The 13,334-nt window shown below is 38.6% G+C and overlaps 1 protein-coding gene across 1 annotated transcript in view; it reads right to left on the bottom strand.

Annotated features, from left to right (window-relative positions):
• Positions 1–2,740: 2,740 nt before the first annotated feature.
• Positions 2,741–13,334, bottom strand: part of LOC121862343 — a 57,099-nt gene continuing 46,505 nt past the window's right edge. The window contains exons 3-5 of the mRNA XM_042360564.1: positions 11,501–11,545; positions 10,590–10,746; positions 2,741–7,794 (exon numbers count right to left, since the gene is read on the bottom strand). Of these exons, the coding sequence (XP_042216498.1) occupies positions 7,743–7,794; positions 10,590–10,746; positions 11,501–11,545 (254 nt within the window). The 3' untranslated portion in view covers positions 2,741–7,742. The remainder of the gene's footprint in view (positions 7,795–10,589; positions 10,747–11,500; positions 11,546–13,334) is intronic.

The raw sequence follows: 13,334 nt of genomic DNA, 5'->3' as shown, positions 1-13,334 counted from the left end.
AAGACAAAAATGCTCTGGGCCTAAAAAATGTCAATGGCAACGGCATCGTTTACAAATACAGATAAATCGCTTGCCAAGCCGAGGAAAAACATGCAGTGCACAGTTCAGACATCTGGGTACAAGCCAAAAGAATTTACAAAAGTCAAGCCTCAGAGGATTGGGCAGCTCACGCGACACCTTCCGAGAGCACCGCTGATTCGCGGAACATAATCACGTGACTCACAAGACTCACGGTGATTGGCTATGGAAAAGTCCAAAATACTTGAAAAATATAAATTTGCGACAAACACAATTTGAAATTTCTTTCCTTTTTCTCTGTCTCCCTATATGAATATAAAGTTCCGTGTTGGTCCTAAAACGAATATTAAAAAAAAAAAAAAAGTTGTGTGGGGGTGGTATTACTAATTTTAGGTTAGTTTCGAATGACAATTAAGATACCACCTTAGAACAGGTAGACAGGTATCTGCTAAGAGTTTGAGTGACTGTTTAGGACATGCCAGCAGTAGGAACAGTTTTTGCTTTATAGTATATCAGAATTGCGATATATTACATCCACCAAGGATAATTACCCAAGAAAATATTATATTAAAAAAAAACTAAAACAATAAAAATATACGTCATTTAGATATTAACCAGACAGAGCTTCACTTATTAAGATAGGAACAGTAAATCTGAAAAGGATCAATGCGAAAGGGGAAGAAAGAAGGCCATTTGTTGAGGATAAACCATAACAAATCTTCGGCAACAGCATGTTGTGATGTCCCTCCTTGCTACCCACAACATTGAGGAAAGGCAAAGTTGACAATTAAAAAATAAGAGTGAATAATCTAGGGGTTGAAATACGTAGATGCAGCAAGTAAGGAACACACACACAAGAATCATTGTTATCGTGACAGACAAATTTAAGTTAAGAAAGGAATAAGAAGATTATAAAAAAAACCCGAGTAATTTAATAACATTAATAATAAGTATTGATTAGGGCAGTTAATTAGGTACAATACATAACACAAGTATAACAAAATATACAATTATCAAAATAAAAGTAACAACTATGCATGTACCAAAACACACCAGAATATTACCCAATTATTCTTACTTTAAACATTAAATACACAAACCATATACAACACAAAAACCTGATAGAAATGGCAGCTCAGGTAGCAAGTCTAGGTTGCGATGACCAACCACAAGGAACCAGGGATTACCGCCGGAGTCCACTACCACCAGACCATCACAACACCACCAGCAGTGGTCCTTGATACACTTCGTCGTCCACACCCCGGGAGAAGAGGAACACTGTAAGCCGCAGAGAAGAGAACAGCTTACCAGGCAGACACACTTGCCTCGATACCTCGGTCTCATAGTCAGATGGGAAACTGGTCCTGAATCGGTGCTCACTGGGGTCGAGTAGCTTCGTGAAGCAGTTTCTTCTCCTGGTGTAAAGTTGGAGCAAGTGGTGGTTATGGTGGTAGAGTGAGGGGGGGACAGAATCGTCATTGGTAGGAAACAAAGAGTCAGCATAAATGGATTTAAGTCAGACTGGGGTGCGGTCAAAAGCGGAGTTCCCCAGGGATCTGTATTAGGCCCTCTGCTGTTTGTTATATTCATTAATGATCTTGATTTAGGTATAACTAGTAGGATTAGTAAATTTGCAGATGATACCAAAATGGGGAGAGTGATAAATTCAGACAGTGACTTTGAACACCTTCAAAGAGATCTAGATACCTTACATGAGTGGTCAGTAGACTGGCAAATGAATTTTAATACTGATAAATGCAAGGTACTACAGATAGGGAAGACGAATACAAACGTTAAGTATAAACTAGGTAACACGGAAATAGAAAACTCAGATTGTGAAAAAGATCTAGGTGTATTTGTTAGCAACGACTTGAAACCTAGAAAACAATGTATTAGCGTTCGCAACAAGGCAAACAGGATTCTTGGGTTCATATCTAGGAGTGTGAGTAACAGAACTGCTGACGTTATCTTGAAACTTTACCTAGCATTAGTGAGGCCACACATGGATTATGCGGTTCAATTCTGGTGTCCTTATTATAGAATGGACATAGATTCTTTGGAGAGAGTACAAAGAAGAATGACAAAAATGATCCATAATATTAGAAACCTTCCATATGAAGAAAGACTGAAAAGCTTAGGCTTGCATTCATTAGAGAGGCGTAGAGTTAGGGGAGATATGATAGAGGTGTCAAGTGGGTAAGTGGGATTAACAAGGGTAAAATGGAAGATGTTCTGAAGCTCAGTAATAACAGAAATAACTAGAACAAATGGCTTTAAATTAGATAAATCCGATTCAGAAAGGATATAGGCAAGCACTGGTTTGGTAATAGAGTTGTGGATATGTGGAATAGGCTACCGAGTGCTATAGTAGGATCGGGACGCCAGAGCTTCAAGACGAGTTGGATAGGCACATGGAAAGGATGGGGTGTGAAAGGATCTGCCCTGTATGGGCCAGTCGGCCTCCTGCAGTATCCCACTTTCTTATGTTCTTATGTTCTTATACGGTGGACATAAATCAATGTTTATCGAAAAAAAAACACCCAAATCCTATGTTTCTCCTCAGAAAGGATGTGCTTTTTGTATGTAAATGATGCGTGAATGTGTCAAAGTCTCAGTTTGCCATGTCCCAACTTTACGCACTTGAAACATAATATTTAACCAGAATTATAAATGATGCAAAGCTGACCAAGTCACGAGTGCTGTTGCGAAATGAAACAAATTCCTTTTATATACCTTTATTTTCGTTTAGTCCATAGTACCTGTTAAAGCTTCATAAGCTGCACTTGGCACAACAAAATAGTTATTGTACAGATTTGACATAAATGCACAGTCATGGATCCGAGACCCACCAGGCCTCGCATATATTATGTGGCATCAACGCTCACCTAACCTGACCGTCAAGCAGCTGCCACAAGAGGGTTGATGAAATAATATTTTAATATTAATATGAATATATCACATTTATACATATAACCTCCAAGTATTCGCTTTCTTTCCTAAGAATTGATAATGATCCAAGTCGGGAAAATATAATGATTATTTAGACTTGGATCACACACAGTATTTACACATATCGTAGTACTATCGTGATTTGCTTCAGTCGATGAATCGGATAATTAATGAACCGTCGATATACAGTACAGTATTTATAAATAAAAGATATTTCGGCATATCTTGTGAAGATATAAATCTGTCATGAAGCAAAACCCATGGTGATTCCTAGTTTAAAATGTCACATTTTATTTTATGTTAATGTAAGCAAATGATAAAAAAATAATATTTTAAAACACCAGCAAATGTCACCGTCCTAAACAGCCTGACAGAGAGCATCAAAATGTCCCATTCATCGTCTATCACCAGACAAACCACAAACAAGCAGCTTTATATATATATATATATATATTTTAGAAAGCACAAGACAAAATATATAGCAGTGCATATCAAACTGAATTTAACCATTTGTTGGAGGATTTAAACAGCAAAATAGTTTCAACGAATGACCAGAAGTAAAGATAAAATATAAAATATCACAAAAGAGAGAGTACACAGATTAATGAAAAATATAGCTACATAACGTTAACCTTTAAGTTACTTTGGTCACAGTAACTCAACACATGGGTGCCGTCCCGGACCAGACTATTATCTGCCTGGATGTAGTTAAAGTAGGCCCACAGGGACAGTGCACATACAAGAAGCACACTGTATACTGAGCCTTTCCTCGGTTTACACTTCCCTATATGTAAAGTTGGGTACCCATTCCTAGATGATTCGACTAGAAGTTTCCTCTGATCGCGAACCAACGATAATTTGAAAAGGAGGCGAGTACTGTATCCATCTGGCAGCCTAAAAGGCACCTCTTCCAAACTAAGTACCTTGACGATGATTAGGCACAATCTTTCATGCTAATTAGGGGGAGGGGGGGGGGGACAAATGCCTTCTAAATGGACGGAAACAAACATTTTCAGCGAGTTTTAGCTATTATTAAAGGATAAAATAAGGTACAGTCCTCCACCCTTAGTGGACGAGAACACTATCTCCAGTGATTGAACGAGATTACGAACACTTCCATGGTTCTTAAATGGAAACATAGGTACCTTCTTGCTTATAGGGAGAGAACGTATAAATTACCTTTATGCTGATTGGATGAAAATGCATAGATCTTTACACTAGTGGGACGACTGCTCAACTACCTTTCTGGACCAAGTAAGTTTGATCCAGTTGACGCTATGTACAGAGTTTATCATATAAGTTTATATAAACAAATGTAACCTAACTCTTGCTGTATCTACTACAAATAAATATACCGCAGGCCTAAATTAATCTGATTAATAATGAAATAGTGAAACAGGTGATTCTCAGGCAATATCTAATTAATGATTCGAAACAAATTAGTGTAGAAAATATGAAATTAATGTGATTTGACGGAGACAAATTTTTCTGCAAGAATTAAATTAAGCACAACCTGCATAAAATAAGTCGAGTAGACACAAGCACCAGGCTAATTTAGGATAACAAGAAATATATTTAAGTACAAACATAATTGTGTAAGACGAGCAGACAAAATATAGGCACAACTAGTCTAAGTTAAGATGTAAAGAAACAGAGTTAAGCCGTCAGTCTAACTTAGGATAAAAGAGATGAACGTACAGAAGTTGCATGCCCACATACGAGAGAAACAGCTCTAAGCACAGACGGAATAAATTGAGTTGAATCATCCCAACTTAGGAGTAACAGAAAATCTGGCACAACAAGCCTAAATTAGGACGAATAAAAGTCACGTATACCTAACCTGATTAAGGGCAGTGGAAAGGTTTGGCAGCACCAACCAAAGTTTCAAATAAACAGACAAGGTTAGGTATGAGTAGTTAACCTAGAATGAGCAGAGAGGAAGTTAAGGGCAGAAAATTTGGTACACTTAACCTAACTTGGGGAAAGTGATGAAATTGGGACACAAAAAGACTAAGAGGAGAGACCAACTTACACACACGAAGATTTGCCTAACTTCACATGGATACAAATGTGAACACGAGGCCAAACTTGACAAAAACAATCAATGCAGATCCTGTCACTCATCTTCAAATTTAACCTCATACAAGCTACTTTTTGTTTTGTTGGATTAATTTGTTCTCTTCCAACACACCAGGGAAAACCTACTCGGGTCCAGCTCCAACATTTACTTCTACCTATATTAAGTTGGATCGAGTTACTGTCTGTAAAATTGGATTCTCCTTTGATATAAGCCAAAGTGGGTCAGTCCCATTACTAACCTGAGATAGGTTATAAGAAACTTGCTAATAAAGCTCTTGCACACCATCAACATCACCATCACAATCATCATCATCATCATCACCACCACCATCATCATCATCATCATCACCATCATCACCACTACCACCACCACCGTTCCAAGGTCACATTTTCACGCTTGCCTGGGTTAGTCATGATTACTGTACCTGATGGCCCGGTTGCCAACAGACACATTTGACTTATAGACAGCTGGATGTTTATATCGCCAACCCACTTTTAAAGAGTAGAAACTGGGTATTATATGTAGGATTCCAAGCGCCCTCTTAGCTGGCAAGGCAGGGTCGCGACTTTCTGAGATAATGAAAGATTACCCGTCTACCTGTAAAAATAGTCACCGGAGTAGACAGGATCGACCTTCAGTAGGCTATCCCAAGACTAAAGTGAGCGGAAATGATTACTAAGCATTGTGTGGGCCTACCGATACACACGTTAAGCATTCAAATTAATGAAATTGTAACACTTGTATCCGAATAGCAGGATACAACTGCTGGCAGGAAGGCTGTATTAGGAGAAGTGGCTGAGAGTGAGGATTTGACACCTGAAATCTACTATGGCAGATCCATAAAGCTGATTGGGGTAGTGAGTACGTGCTCGTGGGTCGTTATGACGGATTAGCCTCACTCAGTTTTTAATGGCGACGTTTACTTCCATATTTTCTTATAATAGGGCGATGGTTCTAACGGGGAGGTAAACTAATCAACAGATCAGGTCCTAACAACTAATGTGTGGGGTCTCATGGGTGTACGACCCGCAGGCTCTGTGAGCGCATTACACCAGTCGCGTGGAGAGAGCATTACACTCAAATAACATTCACAGTGAGACTAATAACAAGTTAAACAACACGGCCATAACTCTGGATAATATTAAAAGATAATACTCATCAAACTTACAGCAAAACATTTTGCTGTTAGTGTATATATTTACAGAGTAAGTTTATGTAAATCTTCTGTAGTTTCTTTAAGTTATTGCATTATCATTTTATTGTAGTCATTAAATTACAAAGAATTTGTATTACCAACCTTTAGCATTATCAGGTTATTGCGTTACCAAAGTTGGATATGTATACAACAACACACACACGGACCCAACACTAGTGATGCCCTGCTGTGGTGGGGCAGCAGTGGACAGTAAGCTCAAGTCTACTCCAGGGCACCGAAGGCGACTCCTACTGTTCATCGCCTCCTGCCGTACACCGTGTAAACGGAAAGAAAGACTGGAGTCGTTGGTGTAACTGCATTCTGACTTATTTTTGGTAAATCTTACTGAAGTAGTAAAGCAAGAAAACAGTGTGGGTGTACGAGGTCTTAGTTACCGAGTCGCTTGTGCTGATAAAACCCTGTACCAAGCAACAAGTATTATGAACATGTACTGTAAATTCACGCGTGTACAATTACCCACGCGCGTGTACATTCGCATACGTATGTTTACTTCATGTATGTACTATGTGTGTACAATTAACAAAGTGAGTGTGATGAGACACACGTGAATTTATGTTCATTCACTTAAATGTATAGACAATGAGAGTGTACATTTACCCCTTGAGAGTGAATATCTTACCCACATGTGTGTATATTCACACGTGTGTGTGTGTGTGTGTTCAGTACATTCATTCTCGTGGGCGTTTGCTATCAACCAAGACGAGTGTTTTGTTAAGTATTATATACAATAATGCACGACAGCACAACTAATAAATTTCTTTGCAGCTCATGACAATTAAATGTCACATCATTAAGGCCTCTTGATACAACCGCCGTTATAAGGTCACGTCACCATTAAGACCCATGTAAAGTCTTCTAACATCACCAAGACCTCCTTTAGAACCAACTGTCATAACCATAACTACTGAAGACACTAGAGTACATCCGCCTTTAAGAGAGATTCAGCGCACTGCCCAATTTTCCCTTAAATGAACAATAAACACCAACTAAATACCGTGAAATAATGGTGCACCTTTAAAGATGGCATCACTGTCAACACTCACACTAGGGAGGAGGGAGCTGTGTTGAGGACAGCATGTTGCTCTTCTCACCTCGGACACCTCCCGGTCCTCAGGTTCCATGGACACAAAAATACATGTAATATTTCTTCAATATCCTACAGGTTTCTGAGAAATTATTTATGCAAAAAATATATATCTGTTTTTTTTTACATAATATATACACCTGATTCTAAGCTACGAATCCTTTGTTACTGTATTTACAATTTTCTGTAGTAGTTGGACTTGGGCTGCAGCCACACACAAACATCAACGAAGGATCCTCGTCTGAGGAAGTTTTCATGTAATCATGTTGAACCTTACTTCTTCATTCGTCAGTGTATCTACAGCAACTGTTCTGCTATTCGTCCTAAAGTATATCTTGACGAGGGTTAAAGTGTAGCAGGGGAGGGTGGTCCTCGCTGCAGGTTGTGGCCCAGCACTACGACTTGAACATCTTGACGGCGCACACCACCTCACCCTGGTTACACATGCTGGAGGAGGTAATAAACTTAATTAACAACTATTATAACAATAGCTGATGAGACGCACCCACTGATGGGTCACCAGCACATATCACCTGTGGTAAAAAAGTGAACTTTCCACGTATCATGACACCATAGAAATAGGATATATATATTGTTGGATGGTTCAAAATGCATTTAATTGCAACAAAATGTTTATTGTTCTATGGAAATTCAAATTACTTATGTTGAAAAATGGTACTCTTAAGACGGTGCCCTCCAGAACAACGGCACTCGTGACATTGAACCAGTCAGTACATTGTTCATGACAGCTCGGAGGAATGTCTGCTGTGATTTCATCAATGCACTGCCGAATGTTCGCTTTTAGCTCCTCCAAGTTTGTAGTTCTGTGGCAGTAGACTTTACTTTTCAGGTACTGTACCCCCAGAAAAAAAAAATCGGGTGGCGTTAAATCAGGGGATCGTGCTGGCCATGCGATATCCCCGAAACGAGATATGTTTTCTGGAGGGCACCGTCTTCAGAGTACCATTTTTCAACATAAGTAATTTGAATTTCCATAGAACGATACACATTTTGTTGAAATTTGATGCATTTTCAACCATCCAAACAATATATATGTGGGACATATATATTGGGACACTGTATATCTCCCATATTGAATTGAATTGCATTGAAACAGTTTATTTAGCCAGAAAAACACAGATACAGAGTGGATAATAATAACAATATTAACATGGCTGAGCCAGTTGAGAGCCTGAGCTCTCTTTTAGGCACCTGATATATACTGTACATTTATCTCAAGGAAGTATTATGTAAAATTTAGTAACATCTGGAATAGTACAATAGCATGGTGGTAATAAGAACATCTAATAATGTTACCACAGTTATCACTTCAATATTTATTTATTTTATTTATTTATTATTATTATTTTTTTTAGCTTATTTTTTTTATTTATATTATACCTTGTAAGTATATACATAAATTACAGTGGAATTGAAAAAAAAAACATAAGTATAATGGGGAAGCAGTACCACATGGGTTGTACAGTATTAAGGTTGAACAAGAGGACAGAGCTGTCAGGATTATGTCTAGTTGGCAATTATGTTTATTGCAATGGTAATTTCTTATCTATTTACATGATAATTTCCGATAAAACGGTTTTGATGGTACAATAAAAGCAGGTACTGTAAATACAGTAGGTATTACAAGAAATATTAATACTTAGACAATAGATATTTTTTAAGAGATGATTTAAAGGAAGGGAGCGTAGTCTTTGCTCGGAAGGAGCACATGGGGGGTGGTCTTAGTAGCTCTGGGTGCCTTAAGTTGTATCTCTGATTTTTCCGGCACTGGAAATAATTATTGTCAAGCAAGTGATTGACAGATTTGTAAACAAAGAGGGCACAGCAGTTGGTGTTAATATCTTTGAATTTTAACGTTTTCAATTTATCAAATTTTTCGTTTGTGTGATCTGTTTTTTTTAAGTAGGTCATTGTCCGTACAACTCTCTTTTTTGCAGTAACCAGAGATTGTGTTTTTGAAGAGAGAGAGACCACCCATAGAGTGTGACACTGTATCAGGTGTTGGTAAACAAGATCATGACAGATTTCTTTCATTGCTGTGAGAGTGAGTGACTGTCGAGTGTGATACATGATACCGCACTGTTTATTGACTTTACTGTGAATGGCTTGCATGTGGTTTCTCCAGTTAAGTTTCTCATCAACAATAACTCCGAGGAATTTAGTATTTTGTTCGCGTTTGAGGACTGTATTACCAAGGTACAGGGGGTCCAAGTCTGAGGGTAAGTTTTTCCTTCTGTGAAAGATCGTGTAGTGGGTTTTCTCAAGGTTTAAGATCAGTTTATTACTTATTACCCAGGTCCTGCCTGACTTAAGTCAATTCAGTGTTCATAGTTGTCATCAAGGAATGGAGGTCTGAGTTGCTTGCATAGAGATTACTATCGTCTGTAAATAAGTTGTATTTTATGAGTGTGCTGGCGTGGACTATGTCGTTTACGTACAACAAAAACAGTACTGGAACGAGAATGGAGGAACCTTGGGGGACGCCATACAAGATTGGCGAGGAGTCAGATTGGTGATTATTATAGCAGACATACTGCATCCTGTTGGACAGATATGAGGTAAACCAATTGTGGGACAGGCCCCTAATGCTGTAATGTTGAGGAGGATGGTATGGTCGACAGTATCGAAGGCTTTAGAGAGGGCCAAGAATATTCCGACTGTGAACTGACTGTCATCAAAGGAATTTTAGATGTCATTAGTAAAGGATAGCAGAGCACTCTCAGTCGACCTTCTAGCTCTAAATCCAAACTAGGAGCCTGTAAAGATGTTATTGGCATTGCAGAAGGAATTTAGTCTACTACATGCTAGCTTCTCCAGTATTGTTTAAGCGAAATTTATTCGACAATGAATTAGTCATTATTGATATTAAGTTTTAAAAAAATCTGGCTCAGCGGAATTCGTTAGTAACACAAATGTCCTACTTCTTCAACCCCAGTCCACCAAGTATAATCCGAGTCACCCCGGGCCAGTGACAGATCAGGAGAGTGTTACTGACGGTTAATAATGATACCTGTTAACATTGTTATAATCTACAGTATGTTTGTCGTTATAGCCTCCACTTACCCTCAGTTCTCATGCACAATAGATAAAGTTCTAGGCAAGTTTTCACCGGTTATAAGTTTCTCGCACCTAACCTGTAGTGAGGTAAAATTCCCTCGTGTTTCCGGCACTTCAAGGTACTCTTAACACCCACTGAGGCAAAGTTCCTTATACATTCTTACCAGTTTTCGATACTGGGAGCCTTCATAAAGTTCTGGAGCTGGGAGTACTGGGAGCCAGATATCGTACACCCGCCAGGGAGGTGAACTGCCTCTCCTCTGCCTTCGGCGAAAGACAAGTCCTCGTACCGCACTGGGAGCTTTGGTGGCGCCGACTCTTCTGCAGGAGTAAGAGACATTATAGAAATATAGAAATACGATGTTGTGGTAATATATAAAAAAAAATGGAGAAAAATACATATGTACTGTATAGTATGTAGATAAATTTACTTAAGCTGCAACCCCAAATCTTGCTTAAGACTGAAGTCTTTCTGCATATGTTGGGCTCAATGAACGAAAACTAACCACAACGCGTTGTGGTTGTTTGGAAAATATCCAGGAGGGAGAAATTTTGCTACAGGTTAGGTAAGGTTAGTTTAGGTTACCTTTGTTAGGTTAGGTTAGATTGTATCTATTGGGAAAACCCAAGACGCAAAATTTCGCTTTCTGGTTCTTTTGAAAACACCCACAACGAATTGTGGTCGTTTTCAGTCTTTGAGCCCAATATATATATATATATATATATATATATATATATATATATATATATATATATATATATATATATATATATATATATATATATATATATATATATATATATATATATATATATATATATATATATATATATATATATATATATATATATATATATATATATATATATATATATATATATATATATATAAACTTAGGATACCTGGTACTTCCTCAGTTTATTAAAGATGCCCAGTACTTACCCAGTATATGAAGGCTGCCCAGTGCCTCTCCATTATATGAAGATACCAGTTTATGACAGATGCCCGGTACTTACCCTGGTTACCCAGTATATGAAGAATAGCGCCTATTTCCCCAGGATACTCGGTACTTACCCAGAATAGGCAAGATGGAGCCCGTGTCCTCCAGCCAGTCTATCACTGAAATGAGAAATATTGTACAGTTTAATGGAGGGCTGTGATGGACGGCATGGAAGGGAGGGATGGAAAAGGGAGGGAGGGAAAAGGGAGGGATGGAAAAGGGAGGGAGGGAAAAGGGAGGTAGGGAGAAAAGGAAGGTGTGATGGTGGAAGGGAGTGCGACAAAGTTTGAGAGAATGAAAGAAGAAAGGGCGCAAACTTGACAGAGAAAAAATTAAATGACAATTATTCTACTGTGAGTGAGTTAAACGCAAGAAATAACGAAATAAATATGAAATTATTATACACAAATATCAAATTAAGAAAATGTGTTTTCTTTAAAGTTTGTATAAATTTAATGAAGAATTATCAGACGTTTAAAGTTTGTTTTGTAAATGTCTTATTATATGTTTAAGTGTGTGTGTGTGTGTGTGTGTACAAAATAAACCTCCACACCATGACTTCAGGCAAGAAGAAAATTTTAACCTGGTGTGGGTAACGTCTCACTCAGCCTTTCCTCACAACTTCCAGTTCAAGTCTCTGAACAATAATAAAAAATAACAATGGTTCTTTTCGGAATTTTTTTTTCCTTTTACTTTTTACTTTTATCCTCTTCGCCACTGATCGGTTCGTTAGCCCCTTGGACGGTTGGTCAAGTCTCTGTTATGCACTGTAGGCAAGTACTGGCTGGGCATGCACTGGCTCCTGAATATATCGGAACCTGCACCAGTGTTGGTTAAGTCTGGCCTCGAATGAGCACACACTCGGCGTCGTCACAACCCTATCTGGCAGATTGTTCCAAGATTTCACAACTCTCACTCCGAAAAGTTTGCCTTCACAGTTTTCTGGACCTGTGGCTTCTTCAACCTTGAGCTGTGATCCCTTGTGGAGGCGGACGTCCGCCAGCTCCAGGTATGGACTCTCGACTGAGTAGTGTCACCCTGAGATGTTTATACACCTCGATTAGGTCGCCCCTTGCCCGTCTGTACAGTATAAGCTAGGCAGTTACAGGCGCTCTAATCTCTCTGGTTAACTGAGGATTCGTAGAGCAGGCACTATGTACATTTTCAATCAATTGACAGTCTCTAGCATATCTCGGGGACCAGACGGGGTGACAATACTCTAGATGGGGAAGCACTTCACTCTTGAAGATCGTTACGAAGGACGGACCGTCTAGATATCTGAACGACCCAATAATTTATTTGCCTGATTTACCTTCAGCTTTTTTTTTTTAAATATTATTTACTCTTACTCTCTATTCCAGTTCTCATCAACGAATTTTGTCTCAGTTACTCCCAGGCAACTGTGCCTGTTTGCTTATCCCATTTTTTTTTCACTTCAATTTATTTACAACCTGCACCACAGTCATTGTTGTCATTATGGACTGTCTTAGCTAAAAGCACAATACTTTACTCTCTGGTCGGCCTTTGGATGGTCATTCACAGCCATGAGCACAACTCATTTAAAATTTTCTGAATAAAAAAAAAAGAAAAAAAAGAAAAGAATTAATATTGTTGTATGGCAATGATTTTGTGGTTGTATACCTCCCGGCCTATTCCTCCGGTCAGTAAAAAGTATTTTTCAATATAGAATGGCGAATAACGTTAAAAATCCTACACCGATTTACTCATTCACATCACTAAGACGATCTTGATGTTCTTATGTAATCACTGTCCACTTACCGCTGCTCAACAACACAGACCAGAGTGCCAACACAGACCAGAGTGCCAACACAGACCAGAGTGCCAACACGCTTTGTTGAAGAGACACAACACGACCCGACCCGCACGACCCGCCTAATATATATTTTA

This window comes from Homarus americanus, unplaced genomic scaffold, assembly GCF_018991925.1.
Source record: "Homarus americanus isolate GMGI-L3 unplaced genomic scaffold, GMGI_Hamer_2.0 scaffold31037, whole genome shotgun sequence".
Classification (NCBI taxonomy): Eukaryota; Metazoa; Arthropoda; class Malacostraca; order Decapoda; family Nephropidae; genus Homarus; species Homarus americanus.
Note: the sequence above shows the minus strand (reverse complement) of the source record. Positions and strands in the feature narration are given on the sequence as shown.